The 22,368-nt window shown below is 61.0% G+C and overlaps 1 protein-coding gene across 1 annotated transcript; it reads left to right on the forward strand.

Moving 5' to 3' along the window:
• Nucleotides 1–4,415: 4,415 nt before the first annotated feature.
• P2RX1 (purinergic receptor P2X 1) lies at nucleotides 4,416–21,737 on the forward strand. Its single transcript, XM_068165386.1, has 13 exons — nucleotides 4,416–4,696; nucleotides 9,372–9,519; nucleotides 10,381–10,452; nucleotides 11,208–11,277; nucleotides 12,647–12,743; nucleotides 13,371–13,451; nucleotides 15,408–15,549; nucleotides 17,345–17,475; nucleotides 18,088–18,178; nucleotides 18,749–18,814; nucleotides 19,904–19,996; nucleotides 20,705–20,752; nucleotides 21,217–21,737. Exons 1-12 carry the CDS (start codon nucleotides 4,560–4,562, stop codon nucleotides 20,747–20,749), a joined length of 1,173 nt encoding a protein of 390 aa, XP_068021487.1. The 5' UTR covers nucleotides 4,416–4,559; the 3' UTR covers nucleotides 20,750–20,752; nucleotides 21,217–21,737.
• Nucleotides 21,738–22,368: the final 631 nt, after the last annotated feature.

The raw sequence follows: 22,368 nt of genomic DNA on the forward strand, positions 1-22,368 counted from the left end.
GCACACCGCTGCTGGGGCTGCCCTTGGTGGATCATCAGCCATTAGGGTGGAAGAGGTGCTGGATGAGGCCAAGCCTGGTGCTGGGCAGTGCTGACTGACCCAGGTGACCCCAGAGACTAACCCAGAGGCTTTAGGGCTTCTCTTTCTGCTGCTGCTTCAGAACTGTTGCTGTTGCCTCCCACAGGCAGTGGAGCCAGAAGGGCCAATTTGCCTTATCACTGTCTGGCTTTGTCCTCTGTGTGCCCACATTGTCCTCCTCCCACCCCACTTGCTCCCATGTTTGCATGCTCCTGGCTGGAGTCAAGCCCAGATCACTGCTTTCAGTGCCCAGGGAAACCCAGCCTTAGGACCTTCAAATCACAGAATGGTTGGAAGGGTCCAACCCCCCCTGCCAGAGCAGGGTCACCCAGGGCAGGGCACACAGGGACTTGTCCTGACTGCTTTTGAACGTCTCCACACAAGGACACTCCACAACCTCTCTGGGCAGCCTGCTCCAGGGCTCAGCACCCTCACACCAAACAACTTTCTCCTCCTCTTCACATCCAACCTCCTGGCTTCCACTCTGTGCCCCTTGCACTGTCCCTGGGCACCACTGGGCAGAGTCTGGCCCCAGCCTCTTGCTCCCCAGCCTTCAGATATTTGCACTGAGATCTCTTCTCAGTCTTCTCTTCTCCTTGATCCCAGGACCTGCTGCACCAACCCCAGCTCCTGCTGGGCCTCCAGCAGCACCCCCAGACTTTGACTTTGTCACCACAGACAGAGGCCCTGTCCAGGGCTTCCTTCCTGCTCTGCATGACAGCCACTGAGAGATGCAAAAGTTGCTCAGAGGAAATGACTGTGAGGGTATGGCCAGCACTGGGCCCTCGGTGCAGGACCCAAGATAAAAGCACCCCAAGGGCAGCTGCTGTGTCACAGCCTCTGCAGCAGGGCAGGGACATCTCTGCAGCAAGCACCTTGCAAGACCTCCCTGGGCAAGAATCCCTATCTTGTTTTGGTTTGCCATCAGGCATTGCAGCCATGGATTGATTATCACAGCAGGGACCAGGAGAAGGCCACCAGCATCCTGGCCTGGATCAGCAACGGTGTGGTCAGCAGGGGTAGGGCACTGGGGAGGCCACAGCTCAAATCCTGGGGCCAGTTTTGTGCCCTCACTCCAAGCAGGACACAGGAGCTGGAGCAGGTCCAGAGAAGGGCAAGAAAGCTGGGGAAGGGTCTGGAGAAGAGGGCTGGGGAGGAGCAGCTGAAGGAGCTGGGGGTGTTCAGCCTGGAGCAGAGGAGGCTGAGGGAGACCTCCTTGCTCTCTGCAGCTCCCTGAGAGGAGGCTGGAGCTGGGTACGGGTTGGGCTCTGCTCCCTAGTAGTAAGTGACAGGATGAGAGGAAATGGCCTCAAGTTGCCCCAAGGGAGGTGAAGGCTGGAAGGAGGAACAATTTGTTTCCCAAAAAGGGTTGTCCAGCTCTGGCCCAGGCTGCCCAGGGAGGTGGTGGAGGCCCCATCCCTGGAAGGGGTTTAAAAGCCTTGGAGCTGTGGTGCTGAGGATCATGCTTCAGTGGTTGGCAGTGCTGGGTTCAGGGCTGGACTCAACGATCTGAGAGGTCTCTTCCAACCAAAAGGACAAGCAATGGCCTTGAGTTTCCCCAGGGGAGCTTCAGGTTGGACCTGAGGAACAATTTCTTCCCCAAAAGGGTTCTCAAGGCCTGGCCCAAGCTGCCCATCCCTGGAGGGGTTTCAAAGCCCTGGAGCTGTGGTGCTGATGGTTCGGTGGTGCCCTGGCAGTGCTGGGGTAAGGGTTTGGACTTGATCTGAAGGCTCTCTTCCAACAGAGACAATGCCATGGTTCCATGATTCTGCTCAAATGGAGGCAAGCTCTGTCCCTGCAGCTCAGCACCTCAGCCACAGCAGAAAACTTTTTCCCAGTAGTGGTGGTCAGGCTCTGGAGTGAGCTGCCCAGGGAGGGAGCTGGGCCACCACCCCTGGGGGTGCTTGAAGGGGGTTTGGTTGTGGTGCCTGGGGATATGGTTTAGGGGTGACCCTTGCTGAGTAGGTTAATGGTTGTACAGTGATCCTAAGGGTCTTCCCCAACCTCACTGTTTCTGTGGTTCTGTGAAAACAGCCCAGCCCCATGGCCTCAGCACCTCCTGGCAGGTGCCCATCCTGCCTGGGCAGGCAATTTGCCAGTTCAGCAGCCCCAGCTGGGCACTGCCCCGCAGGCAGCTGGCAGAGGAGAGCAGCTGACTTACCACTGGGAGAAGCTCCTCTGCAGACAGGGCTGGGCAGGAGGGCAGCTGGCACCACTGTGGTGGGGCCAGGTGGATTGGCAATGCCAGCCCCAAGCTGCTAAATTCCCTGCTCTGAAGTAATCTGAAGAGAGCAAACCACAGGATGAGATGGGCATGGGAGAGGGCAGAGCCAGCAGGGTTTCAGGCAGGGCTTTCCTCAGACCTTTGGGGCCACGGTCACGGTGTCCATGGTCAAGGTGTCCCTGGTCAAGGTGTCCATGGTCAGGGTGTCCATGGTGGGCGCTGAGAGCAGCCCAGGAGAATCCCCAGGCCCCAGTGGTGCTCCCACACTGGGACTCACTTACCCCCAGCAGCACCTCAGCTGCATCCCCGGGGTCCAGCCCCACTGCCGAGCTGCAAGGTGGCTCCAGGAGGTGCTGCAGTGGGAGGTGCACACTATCTGCCCATGGAAGGTATGTTAGCTCCAGCCATGCTCTAACCATGTTATTGACTGCCAGGGCCCGAGGAGGTTAGAAGTGACTCTTTTACAGTCATTTTGCTGTTAAATTTAGCTGTCCTATTTTCATTATCCCCATGGCCTTGGCAGGGGGGAGCAGCCTTCCCTAAAAGGCCTGGTTTCATACAGTAAGTCCTTTGCTTCTCTCCTGACAGATATCTTGGCTTATAAGGTTTGTGTGCTCCTCTCAATAGCTCTATCAGCCTTCAATCTGAGACGATTGCCATCAGCAGCTCATGCTCGCGGCGGTTCCCCCCGCCGCCCGGGGCCGCGCCGGCGCGATGGACTCGCGGCCCGTGTGACGTGGATCCCCCGGTGCTGGCTCCCAAGCTGCCATGGAATGTCCCCAAAAGACTGGGACAGAAGGCTCAGCTGCTCTGCCTCTGCTCTCCCTCTTGCCCAGCAAAGAGAAGCCGCTGGTTGCAGGCACTTGCTGGTGGTCAGCTCTGCCCAGTACCGAGTGGGCAGGTGAGGGAGCAGCTGACCGTGGGAGCTGATGATGGTGACAGAAATGCTCTGCAAAGGGAAGATTTATCCCAGCAGGGACAACTTTTCCCCATTTCCAAAAGCATTTCCCCCCAGCAGAGAGGGACCTTGTCCCAGCCTTGGCCATGGGCAGCCAGCAGAGCATAGACCCACAGCCTGCTGTGGGTTGGGAAGGGCCTTCAGAGGCCACCTGGTCCCCTCTGGAGCTCATCTAGCCCAAGCCCTGCTATGAGCTGGGGCTCATGGGATGGAGCCTGTCCTCCAGGGGAGTGCTGAAGCTGCCAGGCTCTGGGCTTTTTTGGGTAACAGCCTCCTTTTGGGGGGGGGAAGACCCTCTAACTCCCCCAGAGCCAGCCCTCCCCAGCCCCGGTGCTCCCCAGCAGAGAGCTCATCCCTGTGGGGCTGAGTCCTCCAGGCTGCCTGGTGGGATGCAGCATGGGGTCAGGGTCATCCATCCCTCCAGGAGGCTCAAGCCCCTGTACTTTCCCCACCAATGAACCCCAGAGCCTCAGATTTCAGCCTGGCACTCAAACCCAGCCCCTTTCTGGGTGACATTCCCTGCAGGTGGTGCCTGCAGCACCCCCAAGCATCCCTCGCTGGGATGCTGGCTCTCCAGCCCCCCTCCTGGCCCTGCCCTTCAGGAAATGCTGAAAATGCCTCGAAATGCACCCAGCCCAGCCCAGTGAAGTGCTGGGAAGCAGCCAAGCCCCAGCTGGGCAGCCTGGCCACAGGACAGGCCAAGCTGGGCACCCTGCTGCCCTGTAGGTCAGCTCTGAATTGCTGGGCTGGGGTTTCTGTGCCTCCACTCTCCTCGTTCCCAACCCCTTTTCCTTGAGGGACCAGGCAGGACACGGGTTAGGGACACGAAGAGGAAGCCCACAGCTCGAGGTGGCTGCTGGAGCAGGGCAGACGCTGCTCCAATCCCAGTCCCTAAAATCCCCTCCTGGGACCTGCACTCTCTCTTCCATCCCAGCGTCGATGCCTCATGGTCCCTGCCCACAGCCCCTCCATCCCCAGGGCCGGTCCCTACCCGGAGTGGGTGCAGCCCCCGTGGGTGGGTGGCACGTGGGCCGGGCAGCAGGGTGGCCCTGCACCGTCCCGCACCCCGTCCCACCCCCACACCATGTAGGGCACCAGCTGCTCCCAGCCCAGAGCTTATAGGAAGAGGAAGCCACATCCCAGCGCAGAGGAGGAAGCCCCAGAGCCCTGATGTGGCAGCACCCGTAGGGGGCCGGCTGCTCTCGACCCTCCTGCTGCCTGCTTGCGGAGCAGCTGCTGCAGCTCAGCGGCCACGACCCACGGCGCGGAGCACCCTGCCGCAGGAGGCTGCGCTCGGCCATGGGGCAGAAGTGCATGGACAAGGTGTCCTCCTTCCTCTTCGAGTATGACACCCCCAGGATGGTGCTGGTGAGGAACAAGAAGGTGGGACTGACCTTCCGGCTGATCCAGCTCCTGGTGCTGGCGTACATCATCGGGTAAGGCTCTGCGCTGCCCACAGCCTGGCACTGCCTTCAGGGGAGCTCCTGTGCCCTCCTCGCTGCCCACAGCCTGGCACTGCCTTCAGGGGAGCTCCTGTGCCCTCCTCACTGCCCACAGCCTGGCACTGCCTTCAGGGGAGCTCCTGTGCCCTCCTCACTGCCCACAGCCTGGCACTGCCTTCAGGGGAGCTCCTGTGCCCTCCTCGCTGCCCACAGCCTGGCACTGCCTTCAGGGGAGCTCCTGTGCCCTCCTCGCTGCCCACAGCCTGGCACTGCCTTCAGGGGAGCTCCTGTGTCCTCCCCACTGCCCACAGCCTGGCACTGCCTTCAGGGGAGCTCCTGTGCCCTCCTCGCTGCCCACAGCCTGGCACTGCCTTCAGGGGAGCTCCTGTGTCCTCCCCACTGCCCACAGCCTGGCACTGCCTTCAGGGGAGCTCCTGTGCCCTCCTCGCTGCCCACAGCCTGGCACTGCCTTCTGGGGAGCTCCTGTGCCCTCCTCATTCCCCACAGCCTGGCACTGCCTTCTGGGGAGCTCCTGTGCCCTCCTCACTGCCCACAGCCTGGCACTGCCTTCAGGGGAGCTCCTGTGCCCCCCACTGCCAAGCCAGGCCGGCTGCTGCCGCTGGCATCCCCCCGGCTGTGGCCGCTCCTCGCTGCCCGGTGTCCCGCAGCAGCCTCCCGTCCGGTCCCCGCGTCCTCCGCCGCAGCCCCGCGGGTGTGCGCTGGGGGCTGGCCCCCGCGCCGCTGCTCGCCGCCGCTCCCCATCGCGGCCCGCAGGGGCTGCTGGCTGCGGGCCTGGGAATCTGTTGTTATTTTTATTGTCATTTATATTCCCCGGCAGTCAGCCGGGGCCAGCGCGGTGATTTGTGAGCCCCGGGCGGCCGCAGGACAGCGCCATAAATCCTCCCTGTCCACCCTCCCCGCGGCTGGGGCCAGGCTGCAGCCTCGCTCCAAGTCCTGGTTTGCTTCACTGGTGGGAGGCAGCCCCGGGGGCAGCTGCGGTGCCGCAGCCGCTGCTTAAAAAAGGCAGGGAGCGGAGCAGGCTCCGAGCCGTGCGGGGATGCGTCCTCGGCTGCCCCCGGCCGCTGCTGCCACAGGCCCGCCGGCCCCAGCCCCCGGTGCGGGATGATGCTTCATGCCACAGGGGCGTGAAAAGCTTTGCTGTGCCTCCAGGGCTGCTGTGGGCTCAGCCCTCAAGAGAGGCCTTCCGCTGGGCAGGGCCCCACGGCAGGAGGGCTGCGGGCAGAAGGGTGCCAGGAGCTGGAAGGAGTGTGTGGGTTTGGGAGGCAGGAGCAAAGCAGCTCTGAGGGCTCAGCACAAGCAAGAAGCTGTGGGGAGCAGTGGTGCCCATCCCTGCTTTTAGCACAGATCCCCTGCACAAGGGGAAAAGCTTCCCAGGGGCTCGTGGTGGGACCCTCGAGTCGCTCCCACCCTGCTCAGCAGAGGAATCCTCATCCCAAGCTGGTGCTGAGCCAAGGTCTGAGGGGTGCTGCACTGCGAAGGGCCTGGCACTGGTGCAGAGTGCTGGCACTGGGAGCAGGGCTGGCTGTGCTGAGGGCTGAGCCCCAGCACCCCAGCAAACCCAGCAGAGAGCAGGCACTGCCTGAGCAACCTGGCTCAAGCAACCCAGCTACGAGGGGCAGGCAGGAGGGGGCAGAAGGACCAGCTGGGGGTGACAGCCAGGGCCAGAGGAGAGGAGAGGAGAGCAGCACACAACTGCTGTGACTCCTGAGGCTCTGCTGCTTTGCTGGGCTTGGGCTCCACTAGCAAGGGGCTGCCCGGGAGTGTGGCTGCCCACAGCTCCCCCAGCCACAGGCATGCCCTGTCCTGCAGCACTGCCTTGGTGAGCCTCAGTGCTGGAGGTTTGCTCTCTGAAAGCAGCTCTGGCAGGAAGTGATTTATTGATTTGTTTGTTTATTCACTGTCCCAGAACCCCAGCATGGTGGTGGCTGCAGGGGCCTCTGGGGATCACCCAGTCCAGCTCCTGCTCAAGCAGGGCACCCACAGCAGGCTGCCCAGGGTGACAATGGCCAGGGGGGGTTGGAAGCTCTCCAGAGAAGGAGGTAATCGATTTTCAGTTGTGTCCAGAGAAGAGCAACAGAGCTGGGGAAGGGTCTGGAGAGCAGGGCTGGGGAGGAGCAGCTGAGGGAGCTGGGGGTGGTCAGCCTGGAGCAGAGGAGGCTGAGGGAGACCTCCTTGCTCTCTGCAGCTCCCTGAGAGGAGGCTGGAGCTGGGTACGGGTTGGGCTCTGCTCCCTAGTAGTAAGTGACAGGATGAGAGGAAATGGCCTCAAGTTGCCCCAAGGGAGGTGAAGGCTGGAAGGATGAACAATTTATTTCCCAAAAAGGGTTGTCCAGCTCTGGCCCAGGCTGCCCAGGGAGGTGGTGGAGGCCCCATCCCTGGAAGGGGTTTAAAAGCCTTGGAGCTGTGGTGCTGAGGGTCATGCTTCAGTGGTTGGCAGTGCTGGGTTCAGGGCTGGACTCAACGATCTGAGAGGTCTCTTCCAACCAAAAGGATTCTGTAGTTCTTTGCAGCTCTGAGATGTTCAGTGGTGCAGCTTTGGTCCCCCTTGGCAGCAAGTGTGGGATGCCTGCTGCTGCCTGGCTGTGCTGGAGGCTGTGTGGCAGTGCCCTCAGTGCCCTCAGTGCTGAGGAGGGGCCTGGGGCTGACCCTGCTGAGATCTCTGCAGCTCCCCCGGGAGCAGCTCTGCCTTCTGCTCAGCCACTGTGCTGAGCAGCACTGCTGGCCAGGTGATGCCAGGCTCCCCCCACTCAGCACCACCTTTGGCTTTGCTTTCTGAAAGCCTCCTGTGTGAGGAGGCTTTGGGCTGAGCCAGGATGGGGCCGAGGGAAGAGGGCTCGGGCACTGCCACATGGGGAGTGGCAGCAGGGCACATGTGCACAGGCCCTGAGGAGATGAAGCCTCCTTGGCCTGACCACAGCTCCACAGCAGCATGGGGCCACATCCTGACCTGTCGCAGCAGGGTGCCCAGCACTGCCTGCAACTCTGCCAGGGAGCCACGAGGTGAGAGAGGCTGAGCTGGAGAGAGGCATTCAGGGGAACACCACAGAGCTGACAGCTCACAGCAGCCAGCAGCCCAGAGGGCACAAGGGAAGGTGCCCATTGAAACCAGCACCACGCAGTATGGTCCTGAGAGCAACCAGCACCACGCAGTATGGTCCTGAGAGCAGCCAGCACCACCCAGTATGGTCCTGAGAGCAGCCAGCACCACCCAGTATGGTCCTGAGAGCAGCCAGCACCACCCAGTATGGTCCTGAGAGCAACCAGCACCACCCAGTATAGCCCTGAGAGCAGCCAGCACCACCCAGTATGGTCCTGAGAGCAGCCAGCACCACCCAGAATGGTCCTGAGAGCAACCAGCACCACCCAGTATAGCCCTGAGAGCAGCCAGCACCACCCCATACAGCCTCTGCCTCGCAGGAGGCAGCAGAGCTCCCAGCTGGGGTGGCAGCAGTGCTGAATTTCTTCTCCCACCCCCAGGCACTGGAGTGGACCCTGAGGTCCCCTCAGGCCCTGTTCACAGAACCACAGCCCGGGCTGGGTTGAGAGGGACCTGGAGGCTCAGGCAGTTCCACCCCTGCCGTGGGCAGCTCCGGGATGCTGATGGCATCGTCCCCAGTATGTCCCCATGAGGGGCAGCACCTGCAGGGCAGCTCTGCAGGCAGCTCCTGGCTGCCCCTTGTCCCCTGTGCCCGTGGCTGTGCCATGGCAAGGGCAGAGCAGGCTGTGTGAGGCCAGCAGGAGCGGTGCCAGGCGCCGGGGCCGGGATCCAGCCCTGTCCTTTTCTAGCGCCGCAGGCTGCGGGCGCTGGCTGCGCCCTGCCCCAGCGCTGCCGGCTCAGCCTTGGGGCCGCGGCTGAGCTGCGGCAGCAGCCGGACCCCAGCGCTGCCCGAGGGATGGGGACTGCAGGGGCAGCCCCGCCGCAGCCACAGCAGGGCCCAGCACTGCCCCCGGTGCCTGCCTGCGCCCGGGGCACGGCTCCGTGGTTGCCTTTGCCGCAGGGGGATGCTGGCCCTGGGCGGCAGCCTGGCCTGGAGCAGCAACGGAGTGAGCAGCAGGGCCAGGGGAGCGACTGCCCCCCTGCACCCAGCACTGGGGGGGCACACCTTGAGTCTGGGTTCAGTCCTGGGCCCTCACTCCAGGAAGGACACTGAGGAGCTGGAGCAGGGCCAGAGAAGGGCAACAGAGCTGGGGAAGGGTCTGGAGAGGAGCAGCTGAGGGAGCTGGGGGTGGTCAGCCTGGAGCAGAGGAGGCTGAGGGAGACCTCCTTGCTCTCTGCAGCTCCCTGAGAGGAGGCTGGGGCCAGAGTTGGGCTCTGCTCCCTAGTAGTAACTGACAGGATGAGAGGAAATGGCCTCAAGTTGCCCCAGGGGAGCTTTAGGAAGTGATCCCTGGAGGGGCTTTAGAGAAGCAGAGATGTGGTGCTGAGGGCCATGGCTTAGCACCAGAGCAGAGTCAGGGAATGGTTGGTCTGGATGGTCTGAAAGCACTTTTCCAACCAAAATGATTCCATGATTCCATGAGAATTTGGCCTATAACCCCCAGGTGAGACTCGGCAAAGCAGTGCCAGTCCCCAGCAGCGTGCTGGGACCTAGGGCTCCTGCAGCTGAGCAGTGGTGGCTGCGCTCAGCCCTGCCCCTGTCCCATCCAGGTGGGTGTTCCTCTACGAGAAGGGCTACCAGTCCCAGGACAGCATCGTCAGCTCCGTCTCGGTGAAGCTGAAGGGGCTGACCCTGACCAACGAGAGTGTCGTGGGGCCTCACATCTGGGACGTGGTGGACTATGTCTTCCCACCTCAGGTGAGGAGCAGGGTGGATGGAGGAGGGTGGAGGGAGGAGGCTGAGTGAGACCTCATTGCTCCCCTGAAGGGAGGTTGCAGTGAGGAGGGGGCAGCCTCTTCTCCCTGGTGGCAAGCAACAGGAGCAGAGGAAATGGCTGCAAGCTGCCCCAGGGGAGGCTCAGGCTGGAGCTCAGGAAATATTTCTGCCCTGGAAGGGCTCTCAGCCATTGGCAGAGGCTGCCCAGGGCAGTGCTGCAGTCACCATCCCTGGGGGTGCTCCAGCAGCATGGAGCTGGTGCTTAGGGCCATGGTTTGGTGCTGAGCCTGCAGTGCTGGGTGAAGGGCTGGGCTGGGGGAGCTTGGAGGGCTCTGTGGCTCTGTTTTGGGGCTGGTTTTCCCCCAGCAGCTGCTTTTCCCACATGCTGGGGTGCAGAGGGGTTCCTTGGTGTAGGCTCTCCAGGGAGCTCCCCATGGTGTCTCTGTGGAGGAGGGCAGGTTGCTCCTGCCAGAAACCTCTGCCCACATTTCCTCCCGGGGGAGCATTCGGTGCCTGGGACCTGCCATGGTGGATGGAGCATGTCTGAGCCGCCTCCAAAAGGACCAAGACTTCTCCAGTGGCTCCAGACAAGCGCCTCAGGCAGCAAGGAGGATCCTCCACTGTCCCTGGGCTGGTGGCTCTGCAGCTCCCCAGGACCACCACCAGCTTTCTGAGCTGCAGCAGTGGAGAGTGGAGGACCCCAAGCTAGGGAGAAAGTTGCCATCCACCTGGACGTGTCCTGGTGGTTTGTGTGCCCTAGCCCTTGCCCCAGGAGAGGCTCCCTGCAGGGGTTCCTTCAGGAGCACTGTGCTGGCTGTCAGCTAACTGGCCATGTTTCCACAGGGGGACAACTCATTTGTGGTGATGACCAACTTCATTGTCACCCCTGGACAGAAGCAAGGAACCTGCCCAGAGGTAAAGGTGCTGGCCCCCTGCAGTGGGCTCACTTTCTGTCACTTGGGGCTGTTGTGGTGGTGGCACTGGGGAGAAGAGACTCTGCTGACATTGAGAGGTTGGTAAAAGCCTGAGCCTGGCCCCAGTCTGTCCAAGTTCAGGACCTGTGAGGGCTACAGGAAGGTTTTTATTCTGCTGCAAGGTGCCCAGTGTCTGCTGAAGTCTTCTTCCCTATGCCAGGCTGGGAGAGCTGGGGCTGTTCAGCCTGGAGAGGAGAGGGCTCCAGGGAGACCTTAGAGCTGCATTTCAGTATCTGAAGGGGACCTGCAGGGGGTCTGGGGAGGGACTGTTCAGAAGGGGCTGTGGGGGCAGGACAGCAGGAGGAAGCATCCCTGGAGATGTTCAAGGTCAAACTTCACAGAGCCCTGAGGAGCCTGCTCCAGCTGGAGGAGTCCCTGCTCACTGCAGGGGCTGGACAAGATGACTTTTGTGGGTCCCATCCAGCCCAGTGCATCCTGTGACTCAGTGATGGAGCAGAGCAGGCTGGAGGCTCAAAGAAATGCCCCTGCCTGGAGTCTGAAGGTGAAATCCCCCTCTTCCCTGCTCCTGGATGTCCATGGCTGGGAAGTGGGGCACAGAGGAGTCTCTGGCTGCGGCCGGGAGGGGTTTTCCCCGGGGAAGGCGCTGCCTGGTGGGGCGGGAGGGACGGGGGGCAGGCGGCAGAGGGCAGGCGGCAGAGGGCAGGATGCTGAGCTGGCTGCTGCTGTCTCACACAGCTGCCGGACGCGGGGCCCTGCGCGCAGGACAGCGACTGCAGCCGCGGGAGGTACAGCCGCCAGGGACAAGGTAGGGCAGGGGCCAGGGCTCCGCACCGGGCACAGCCTGCTCCGGGGCGGCTGCGTGGCTGGGGTCTGGCACAAGGACCTGCTTTGCACCACCAGCTGACAGCTTCTGAGGTGCCGGTGAGGGTCCCGGCTGGGCTGCTCCTGCTTGTCTCTTCTGAAGGACATCTGAGCTGCTGATACCTGAGCTGCTGAACGCTCTGGCAACTAAAGATTAAACCATTCTTGGTTAATGGGCCCAGGCTGGGAGCAGTGGCTGACAGCCCTCAGGCTGTGCTGCCAGCCAGCCAGCCCTGGCCAGGCTGCAGAGCTGGGCACAGGGAACCTCATGGAGCTCAGCAAGGGCAAGGGCAGGGTCCTGGCCCTGGGGAGGAACAACCTCCTGCAGCAGCACAGCTGAGGGGGGACCTGCTGGGAAGCAGCTCCAAGGAGGAGGAGCTGGGAGTGCTGGGGGACAACAAGGTCCCCAGGAGGCAGCAATGTGCCCTGGGGGCCAAGAAGGCCAAAGGACTACTGGGGTGCATGGAGAAGAGTGTGGCCAGCAGGTTGAGAGAGGTTCTCCTCATCTTCTGCTCTGCCCTAGGCAGGCCACATCTGCAGTGCTGGGCCCAGGTCTGGGCTCCCCAGTTCAGGAGAGACAGAGAACTGCTGGAGAGAGCCCAGGGGAGGCTGCAGAGCTGCTGAGGGGCCTGGAGCAGCTCTGGGAGCAGCAAAGGCTGAGAGCCCTGGGGCTGAGAGCCTGCAGAAGAGCAGCCCCAGAGGGGAGCTGAGCAATGCTCAGCAAGAGCTCAAGGAGCTGTGGGGGGCAAGAGGCTGGGGCCAGGCTCTGCTGAGTGGTGGCCAGGGCCAGCACAAGGGGCAGCAAGGGGCAGAGAGTGGAGCCCAGGAGGTTGGATGTGAAGAGGAGGAGAAAGTTGTTTGGTGTGAGGGTGCTGGAGGCCTGGAGCAGGCTGCCCAGAGAGGTTGTGGAGTCTCCTCTGGAGAGCTTCCAAAGCCAGCTGGACACTGACCCTGGGCACTGTGCTGGAGCAGGGGGCTGCAGTGGGTGATCTCCAGAGGTCCCTTCCCACCCTGACTGCTCTGTGGCTCCATGATTCCCCCTGACTGCTCTCCTCCTGACAGCTCAAAAGTTTCTAAGGTGCATTTAAGAAGAGCAATGCCTGGTGGCTCCCCTGTGCTGTAGTGGGAGGGAAGCCACTGCCCCAAGGCCTCAGCTGCATTCATTGCCAGTTTATTCATAAAGAGGCACCAGAGCCTTGAGGAGTTTGTGTCCTGGACAGCTGTGGCAGGGCTGAAGCTGGAAGCAGATCCCAGCTACCCCAAGCTGGGATTTCCCAGCACCCAGGGATGTGATGTGCTGCCTCTCCCCACAGGGCTCATGACAGGCAGGTGTGTGCACTTCAACAGCTCTGTGAAGACCTGTGAGATCTTTGGCTGGTGCCCTGTTGAAGTTGATGACCATGTTCCCAGGTAAGCAGTGTGGTCGCTGCTCCCTTTTCACCCCGGCCCCATCCCAGCTGCACCAGCAGCGGCAGGGTGGAGCACGCTGGGGCCCTGTGGGTCGCTGCCAGGACTGTGTGGCTCCATGCAGACCCTGTCCATGCTTCTCAGGGGGAGGTTGCTCTTCTGGTGTGGTTGGCTCCCAGCCCTGCTGGCAACTCAACCCCAGCACCTCTGCTGGGTGTCCTGTGCAGGGACCATGCCTGTCTCTCCTGCTTGGCTTCAGAGTGAAGTTGTTCTCTGCCCATGGGGGTTCTCCACCTCCACAGGCCACTCTGGAGCACCTCTGGGTAGATGCAAAGTCCTTTGCTTCCCCAAGGAGCCATGGGAAGTGTGGAGGTCTTTCAGAAACCTTCCAGCCACCTCCCTGTGCTTTTGGGGTTCCTTAACTGAGCCCCCAGAACCTAACTCCCTCTCTGTCCCCTAGCAGGCTCTTCCATCCCCCCTTGGGGCTTCTCTGATCCTTGTTGTGCTCTTTGACTTAGAAAAGGCAGGGATGAGATCAGTGGTTCTAGCTTGGCTGTTCTCCACCAAGTGGGGCTTTCCCCCCAGGCCAGGGCTGAGTGCTGGACACATCTCCACACTTGTGTTTTCCAGCCCTGCCTTGTTGTCAGAAGCAGAGAAGTTCACCTTGTTCATCAAGAACAGCATCACCTTCCCCAGGTTCAAGGTGTCCAGGTAAGGGGAGGTTTGTGGCGATGGCTTCTGCTTGCTGCCCCCAGGGGAAGCCCTGGGTGTAGCTGGGTGCCTGCTGCCTTCCCTCAGCAGCAGGCCCAGGAGTGCTCTGCTGCTCTGAGCCCTGCATTAGCTGATCTCTCCCACCTCAGCTACAGGAAAGAAGGCTTCTGGAGTGCATGTCCCCTGAGCTCCCCTGCTGTGATGCTTGTGGAAATAGTCCTCCTGATCCTTCATTTTCCTCTCCCTTTCCCTCCCTGAAGACAACAGCCAAATACTACACAAGAGAGTGGGGGGTGAGCAGCCAGGCCAAGCCTGGTGCCCCACAAGGAGCAGAGGCACTCTTTACATCCCCACTTGTCTCTGCAGAGGGTCATTAGGGTTGGTTCCTTCCAGGCAGCACTGGAACTGGTGCTGCTGGCTGCAGGCCCTGTGTCAGAGGGTGATGGCAGTGATTCAGTATCTGAGCTGGAACCAACCAGCAGAAGCTGTTTGTGCTGAAGAGAGTGGATTCTCCTCCCTAAGCTGGTGGTGCCCCTGTGCTACAGCCCAGGTTAACTGTCCTGGCAGCCAGCATGCTTGGCAAAGCCTTGAGCTGAGCTCAGACCCCGGCCCAGGAGGTGGCTGGGAGAGGAGAGCCCCCAGCAGCAGCAAGGAGAGGGGACACAGTCAAGGAGAGCAGGTCCTGGGAGAGAAAGGGCTGGCTGCTGCTGGAGGGGCTGAGCCACAGCCAGTTGGGGTCACAGGGAAGCTCCCTGCCTTTGGGCACTGCTGCTGATTAACTGCTGAGCATCACTGATGGGACAGGGGTGAGCTAGGCACCAGTCTCACACAACCATTTGGCTCAGGGAGGCTTCACAGAAAGGCTGTTTTTAGGAGCAAGGGCAGAGCAGGGTGCAAGGCAAGATGTTGTCCTTCCCTTCTCACCCTGTCTGGAGGAGACAGCCAAATCCAGCTAGACATAAAAGCTGTGGGGTGCAGCATCCAGGATGGAACTGCTGGTGCAGAGAGTGCTGCCTGGCAGAGCCCATGGGTGAGCTGATGAGCTCCCAGAAGCAGCTGGGAGTGATGGTGGAGGCCATGGGAGGGCTTGCAAAGCTGAGGAGTGAGAAGAGGGTTGCTGGACAAGCAGATTTGTGCTGGGTCTGGGCAGCAGGCAAAGCAGCAAATCCAGAGCAGAGGTGAAGATCTGCAGAGAGAAAGAGCATAGAGGCTTCCTCCAGAGGAAAGAGGTTCATGGAATCCCAGCCTGGGCTGGGTGGGAAGAGACCTTCCAAGCTCATCCAGCCCAGCCCCCTGCAGCCCCCAGGGACAGCCCCAACCCCAGCAGGCTGCTCACAGCCCCACACAACCTGCCCTGCACTGCTGCCAGCCATGGGGCAGCTCTCTGGGCAGCCTGGGCCAGGCTCTCCCCAGCCTCAGCACCAAACCTTTCTCCTTCTCTCCACTCTCAAGCTCCCTCTCTCAGTTCAAACCATCCCCCCTTGGCCTGGCACCACAGGCCCTGAGCAAAACTCTGGCCCCAGCTTTCTGATCTCCCCTTGAGGCACTGCAAGGCCACCAGAAGCTCTCCCTGGAGCCTTCTCCTCTCCAGGCTGCCCAAGGCCAACTCTCTCAGCCTGGCTCCCAGCAGAGGGCTTCCAGCCCTGCCAGCACTGCTGTGGCCTCCTCTGGCCCTGCTCCCCCAGCTCCCTGTCTGTGCTGAGGGCTCCAGAGCTGCCCCAGCACTGCAGGGAGGTCTCAGCAGAGCACAGCAGAGGGGCAGAATCCCCTCCCTGCCCCTGCTGCCCACCCTGCTGGGGCTCAGCCCAGGCCAGGCTGGGGTCTGATGAGCATGAGGAGGAGGAAGGCCTGGGCTTTGACAAATGGCCCACTTTCCACAACTGGTTGGTTGAACCAGGGGCCTCCAGAGCTCCTTTCCCACCCAGGTTGTTTGCTGACTCAGACTCTTTCCCACAGGCGCAACTTGGTGGAGAGTGTCACCAGGCAGTACCTGAAGAAGTGCACCTACCACAGGGTCACTGATGCCCTGTGCCCTGTCTTTGAGCTGGGCTACATCGTCAGGGAGTCAGGCCAGAACTTCACCTTCCTGGCTGTTAAGGTACTTCAGAGAGCTGGGGAGCCTCCCCTGTGGGGACAGGCTGGCAGAGCTGGGGCTGCTCAGCCTGCAGAAGAGAAGGCTGCAGGGAGACCTCAGAGCAGCCTTCAGTACCTGAAGGGCTCCAGGAGAGCTGGGGAGGGACTTGTGACAAGGGCTGGGAGTGCCAGGATGAGGAGCAATGGCTTTGAGCTGGGAGGAGATTGAGTCTGGAGATGAGGAAGGAATTCTACAGAGTGAGGCTGGGGAGCCTCTGGCACAGGCTGCCCAGGGAGGTTCTGGAGCCTCATGGAATGGGCTGGGTTGGAAGGGACCTCCAGAGCTCATCCAGTCCAACCACCTGCAGGCAGCAGGGACATCCTCCACTAGGTCAGGTTGCTCAGAGCCTTGTCCAGCCTGACATTGAATATGTCCAGGGCTGGAGCCTCAAACACCTCCCTGGACAACCTGTTGCAGTGTTCCAGCAGCCTCCTGGTGCAGAACTTGCTCCTCACATCCAATCTCAATCTGCTCTGCTCTCATTTCAAACCATTGCTCCTGGTCCTCTCTAAGGTCAGGCTGGATGAGGCCCTGAGCAAGCTGGGCTGGTGGGAGGGGTCCCTGCCCATGGCACAGGGCTGGAACTGGCTGAGCTTTGAGCTCCCTTCCAAGCCAAAGCGTTCCATGAATCTGTGACTGATGACAGGGGGTGGGGGACACCAACAGAACAACCATTCCCAGCTGCTGAGATGTGAGGCATCTGCCTTCTCAAGCCCTTGCAAGGCAGTGGCAGAATGAGCTCCTAAACCTTCTGATCTCTGTGGACATGGTGCAATAGTTCAGCCCTTCTTGAAACCTCCCCTGCCAGACTGGAGAGGTTTGAGCTGCTGGCAGTGCCCCCAGGGGTCACTTCAGTTTGATTTGTACCACGAACAGTTGGAGCTGCCTGGCCACAGCCCATCTGAGGCAGCTCAGCAGCCTCAGCTGGATGGTCAGACATTGGTCATGGCACAGGGAAGCTGCAGCCTCTCAGCAGGCTCAGGGGCACAGCTTTGCCCAGTGCTTAAAAGGAGGCTGGAGCTGGGTGGGGGTTGGGCTCTTCTTCCAAGGAACAAGCAACAGACAAAGGGAAATGGCCTCAAGTTTCACCAGGGGAGGTTTAGGTTGGACATGAGGAACAATTTCTTCCCCCAGAAGGGTTGCCCAGGCCTGGCCCAGGCTGCCCAGGGCAGTGGTGGAATCCCCATGCCTGGAGGGGCTTCAAAGCTGTGGAGAGGTGGTGCTGAGGGCCATGGGTTGGAGTTGGGTTAAGGGTTGGACTGGATGACCTTCAAGCAAATCCATTCTGTGACTCCTTGAGCTCAGGAGGGACTGCTTCATTCCCTGGCAGGGGGACACTTCTCTCAGAGGCTTTCTTCTGGGTTTGCTGGCTTCATTTCCCTCTCCTCCAGGACAATGTAAAGGTGCTTTTGATTTTCCCTGTGGCAGGGTGGGCAGAATCAGGCAAGGGCAGACTGTCCCAGGAGGACCAAGGGGGATCTGCAGTGAGCACTGTTTGTCAGGACCACGCCTTGGGCATGGTCAGGACCCAGAGGGCACAAATTCAGTGCTGCATCCAGCACCCAGGGCACAGGCAGCAGCCTCTGCACAGGGCTGTGCGTAGGGCACAACCTGAGGCTGCCCAGGAGGCCTGAGACAGGCCCTGTGCATCCTGGAGAGCCCTCAGAGTATCAACCAAGGCTGTGGGTGAGGAGAGGAAGCGTTCCCCCCGTGGCCAGGTCCCGGGAGGGGCAACCTTGTGCCCGCGCTGCCGCTGCAGGGCGGAGTGGTTGGCATCACCATAGACTGGAACTGTGACCTGGACTGGCCTGTGCGCCACTGCAAGCCTCTCTACCAGTTCCATGGGCTCTACAACGACGACAGCAACGTCTCACCAGGCTTCAACTTCAGGTGAGCACAGCCCTGCCTGCTGCAGCAGCCAGGGGGCACAGCCTGCAGCAGCCCAGGGCGCTCAGGGCGCGGTGGAGGGTCAGGGACTGTCCTCCAAGCGCTCCCTGCCTTGGCAGGTCCTGCTCTCTCTAGGGTGACAGCAGAACAGCTCTAACCCACCCCTTGGCCTCCAGACTGCCACACTGCCTTTCCTGCACATCTCCTGTCCCTGCTGGACCCTCCTGCTCAGCTGAGCAGGGAAGCTTTGAGAGGCTGGGGGTGGTGTGGGATCGTCTCCCGTGTCCCCACAGGCCAAAGCGGTCACCACAGTGTGACATGGCAGAGCTCCAGGCACTGCTCTCTGTGAGGCTGCCACCAGTGCTGCACTGATGTCTGCTGGCACCTGGGCTCAGCAGGTCACCACAGCCACAGGCAGGAGCTTTAGCTCCAGCTTGCAGGCAGGGAAACTGAGCCACAGAAGGGTGTCGACAGCCCAGCTCCTCCGGGGGGCTAAGGAGGTCAGGAGCAGATCTTTGTCCTGCTCTGCTGCCAACAAGGTGCCAAAGCTGTGGGGTTGCAGGGGGCTGTTGGCACCCCTGGCAGGCCATTAATGCTGCCCATGCCCTGGGACAGATATGCCAAGTACTACAGGGAAGAAGGCAAGGAAAAGAGGACTCTCTACAAGGTGTTTGGGATCCGCTTCGACATTCTGGTGAACGGCAAGGTAAGGGTGGCCAGGGCCCAGGGCACGGCCACAGGCAGGTGCCAGCACCTGGGCCTGCCAAGCAATGCAGTGAGAGAGGTTTCCTGGGGTGGTGACCTGCTGACAGCAGCCCCTGGGACGTGCTGGGAGGGTGGCACTGGGGGGAAGCTGACTTGGAAGCTCACAGCTCTCAGTGGCAGGGGCTCTGCCCATGGGCCGAGGGGGAACAGTGCAAAGGCAAAGCCTTGTGCTGGGATTGCCAAGAGCTGGACATTGGTTTGCATTCTTCTGCTCTGCTTTTCTCCCCACAGGGTGAGGTGCCTTCCCTCCTTGGGCTCCACTGGCAACGTTCAGTGTACTTAGGGAGAGATGTTTGGGGTTAGTTAAGCATACAGGAAGCACAATCATTAGTGTCACCTACACCCAACCTCCCCTGGTGCTCTGTGTGTATCAGCTCCTACCCAGCTCCTGTGGTAGAGGTTTGGGTTCCTCCAAGGCTCTTTAGCTGGGCCCCACCAACAGCTCTCTCTTCCTTTTTCCTTGCCCTGGGCTGACCTTTCACAATCACCTGATTTCTCTGCTTTTGTCCAGGCAGGCAAATTTGACATCATCCCAACCATGACCACCATTGGCTCTGGGATTGGCATTTTTGGAGTGGTAAGTTCAGATATTTCCAGCCTCTACATGGAGACTCTCAAATTACTCTCCTTGGGCCATCTGTGGGGATGCAGGGCAGAGCAGCAGGGCTTGGGCTAAACTGGGGAAGAAGCTTCTCTCCTGCCTCCCAGCTCAGGGAAATATGTCCCTGCTGGCCACAGGCTGGTGAGAATTCCTCTTGGGAGCTGCTGCCCTGCCAAGTGAGGGGAGGGCAGGCTTTGGTGTCCTGCTGTGGTGGTAGATGAAGCCAGAGCTGATGCTGAGGGGCTGGGGTGATGAGCAGCACTTCATGCATGGCAGGAATACAGCATCCTGGTTGGTTATGGGCATTAAGGCTCTGCCATGGCCAAAGCCTCGCTCTGTACACACTGGGAGTGGAAGCACTTGGTGTCTGTTGGCTGAAGTGGCCCAGTCCTGAGCCCAGCTCACTCCCCTGCTGTCCTAAAAGGACATCTGGGGGCTGCACACTCCTCAGAATCCACCATGCTGTGGGCTGAAGCAGAAGTGACCCTAACCTACTCTTACTCTGCTGAGGCCTCGTCTGGAGCCCTGGGCCCCTGGCTCAAGAGGGTCAGGGAAGTGCTTGAGAGGGGAGAGTGGAGGGCTGTAAAGATGCTGAGGAGGCATCTAGAACATCTCTCTCATGAAGAGAGGGTTTTCTATCCTAGAGAGGAGGAGACTGGGGGGGAAACCTCCCAGTGCTTAGAAATGGGTGGGTGTCAGGAGGGGGGCAGGCTCTTCAGTGCTGCCCAGGGGCAGGACAAGGGGCAGGGGGCACAAACTGGAACCCAGGAAGTTCCATCTGAACAGGAGGAGGAAATTCTTTACTTTGAGTGTGCTGGAGCAGGCTGCCCAGAGAGGTTGTGGAGTCTCTTTGTCTGCAGAGCTTCCAACCCCCCCTGGGCATTGTGCTGCTGGGCACTGTGCTGTGGGTGCCCTGCTGGAGCAGGGCTTGGGCTGGGCGAGCTCCAGAGGTCCCTTCCAACCTGCCCCATGCTGGGGGTCTGTAATCTGGAGACAAATTGGAAGTACAACTGACACAGGTTTGCTGGGAGGGCTGCCCCAGTCCTAACTGCTCTCTGGCTTCAGGCCTCTGTCCTCTGTGACCTGCTCCTGCTGCACTTCCTCCAAGGCCGAGACTACTACAAGCAGAAGAAGTTCAAATATGCAGAACCAGAGCCTGTGAGTGGCTGCCCCCCGAGGCTGCTGGGGCTGGGGGGAGCTGGGGGGGGAGCTACTGCTCATGAGAGGCTGCAACACAAACAGCATTTGTACTGAGAGCAGCCAGGAGCCTTCCTGAGCTGCTGGGACTCCTTGGGACTGTCACAGCCTGGCACCCACTAATCCCTCCAGAAGGGCAGAGCTCTTCTGCATGGCACAGTTAATGGCTTCATGCCCTCCCTTTGTCTCCAGGTACTCCAGGAGCTCCTAGCACTTCCAGCTGGGTAATGTCCCACTTGGGGCTCTCTGAGAACATCTCCATGACCATAGGGGCAATGGTTTGACAGTAGGGCAGGGCAGGTTTAGGAAGAAGCTCCTTACTCTGAGGGTGGAGAGACACTGGAACAGGTTGCCCAGGGAGGCTGTGGATGCCTCATCCCAGGCTGCAAGAGCAATCTGGACCAGTGGGAGCTGTCCCTGCCCATGGCAGCAGGGTTGGAACTGGATGGTCTTTAAGGGCCTTCCCAACTCAAACCATTCCATCATCCTCTGATCGTGGGAGGCTCTGTGGCCTTTCACGGGATACAAAACCAGCTCCCCTCAAATGCCTCTGAAGATGCTCATGCACACCGGGGCTCAGCACTTGCTGTTCAGCCACATCTTGCCCTGGCACTGGAAAGGGGCAGGTCTGTAAAAGAATCATCTCTGTTGTCTCTGTTTTACCCCCAGTCCAAGTCACACAAGAAGGAGAAGGAGGTGGACAACACCCAGTGAGAGGTGAGTGCTGGCTCCCCAGCCCTGCCAGCACACGGCTGCCCACGGGGAGGGCTGGGGGCTGTCCTAAGGCAGCAGGGCTCCAGGGAATGGGCTGGGGGCTGTCCTGAGGCAGCAGGGCTCCAGGGAATGGGCTGGGGGCTATCCTGAGGCAGCAGGGCTCCAGGGAATGGGCTGGGGGCTGTCCTGAGGCAGCAGGGCTCCAGGGAATGGGCTGGGGGCTGTCCTAAGGCAGCAGGGCTCCAGGGAATGGGCTGGGGGCTGTCCTAAGGCAGCAGGGCTCCAGGGAATGTCTGGAGGACACCTGAGCTGTGGGCTGAGCCCAGGGTGCCAGGGCAGGCAAGTGCGGAGGGCAGCACTGAGCGTGGGAGCCAGGGCTGATGGGCAGAGCTGTGATGGCAGCACCACCTGAAGAGGAGCAGTGGTGGCAAGAGAGCAGGAATCACTGTGCCTCTCTCTCTTGGCAGCATCCACACTGATCAACAGCCCTGCACCCTCCTGCCTCTCCTCCTCTCCTCAAGCAAGGATGTCATCCCCTGTCACCACCCTGTGCAGCTCCAAGGCCAGCAGAGGCAGCGTCCAGCTCTGGGCAATGCGGTGCCCTGCCTGGTTGGGTGCTCTGCCTCCAGTGGGACACAGTGCTGTGGCTGGGTTAAACTCCTGCTTGGCATCAGAGAGCCCCTAAGACACCCTGGAGGCCTTCCCCTCCACCAGCCCTGCCTTTGCAGGTACTTCCAGAGGGCTCCCACTGCACCCTGCCTGGTGTGCCGGGACCGTGCCAGGGCATCCTGCACCCTGAAGGCCCTGGGGAGAACATCGCTGCTTGTCCTTCCCCTCGACAGCTCCGAGTCGAGGAGAGGGGGAGGGAAGGAGGGCTGGCAAGAGCCTTGCCCAGGCCCTCAGCAGGGGAGGAGAGGTTGTTCTGAAGGATGTATTTTGGTACAAAAATAAACCTTTAGTTTTTCTACGCCAGCCCCGGCGGTGCTGCGCCTGCCCCAGGGCGCAGGGCAGGCTGTCTGGCACCCAGGGGTTTGTGTGTGCAAAGGATTCCTGCAAACCAGGCTGCAGCTCAAGGCAGGCTCCCCTGGGCTCTGTCTTCCCATGCAGGGCCCCTGGGCCTCTGGCCACGAGCAGGGTTTCTTATCAGGGTTGTCACTTGGGCTTCCTCCCCGGGCGGGCGGCTGGCGCGGGGCGCTGGCGTGCTGCCGCCCCGCAGGAGCGGCTGCCGTGGGCCAGCTCTGCCTCCAGCCCTCCTCTCGGGCAGTGTTTGCTGGCCAGGACCGACCACCCTCCGGGCCACAGCCTCACACACCAGCTGTGTGCACCCAGGAACAAAACCTGCCTGTGCTGCTGGACATCAGGAGTGACACCCAGGCCCCAGGGCACTGCAGGCAGCCCCTGCCGGGCTCGGCTCTGCAGGACAGGGCAGCAGAGGCTGCCTGCAGAGCTGCTCTCTCTCAGGATCATTTTGCACCTCCCTGAGGAGATTGTGCCTGGGTCACCTCGAAGCTGGATCTCAGCTGTCATGGGAGAATCAGTAAAGAAGCTGCTGGTGATGGGAGCAGGAGCCAGAAGCCTGCAGCGTGGCCACCATGGTCGGCTTGAGGGGACAAAAAGGC

This window comes from Melanerpes formicivorus, unplaced genomic scaffold (genome assembly GCF_026170545.1).
Source record: "Melanerpes formicivorus ecotype bairdi unplaced genomic scaffold, bMelFor1.0.p_v2 SCAF_88, whole genome shotgun sequence".
In the NCBI taxonomy this organism is placed as follows: Eukaryota; Metazoa; Chordata; class Aves; order Piciformes; family Picidae; genus Melanerpes; species Melanerpes formicivorus.

What these genes read in the sequence shown, in the direction of transcription:
- P2RX1 (XM_068165386.1), top strand. Translation starts at nt 4,560, where the DNA reads ATGGGGCAGAAGTGCATGGACAAGGTGTCCTCCTTCCTCTTCGAGTAT. An exon ending in TCACCTTCCTGGCTGTTAAG is followed by an intron (nt 15,550 to 17,344) that starts GTACTTCAGAGA and finishes CTGCCGCTGCAG; the next exon opens with GGCGGAGTGGTTGGCATCAC. An exon ending in AATATGCAGAACCAGAGCCT is followed by an intron (nt 19,997 to 20,704) that starts GTGAGTGGCTGC and finishes TTTTACCCCCAG; the next exon opens with TCCAAGTCACACAAGAAGGA.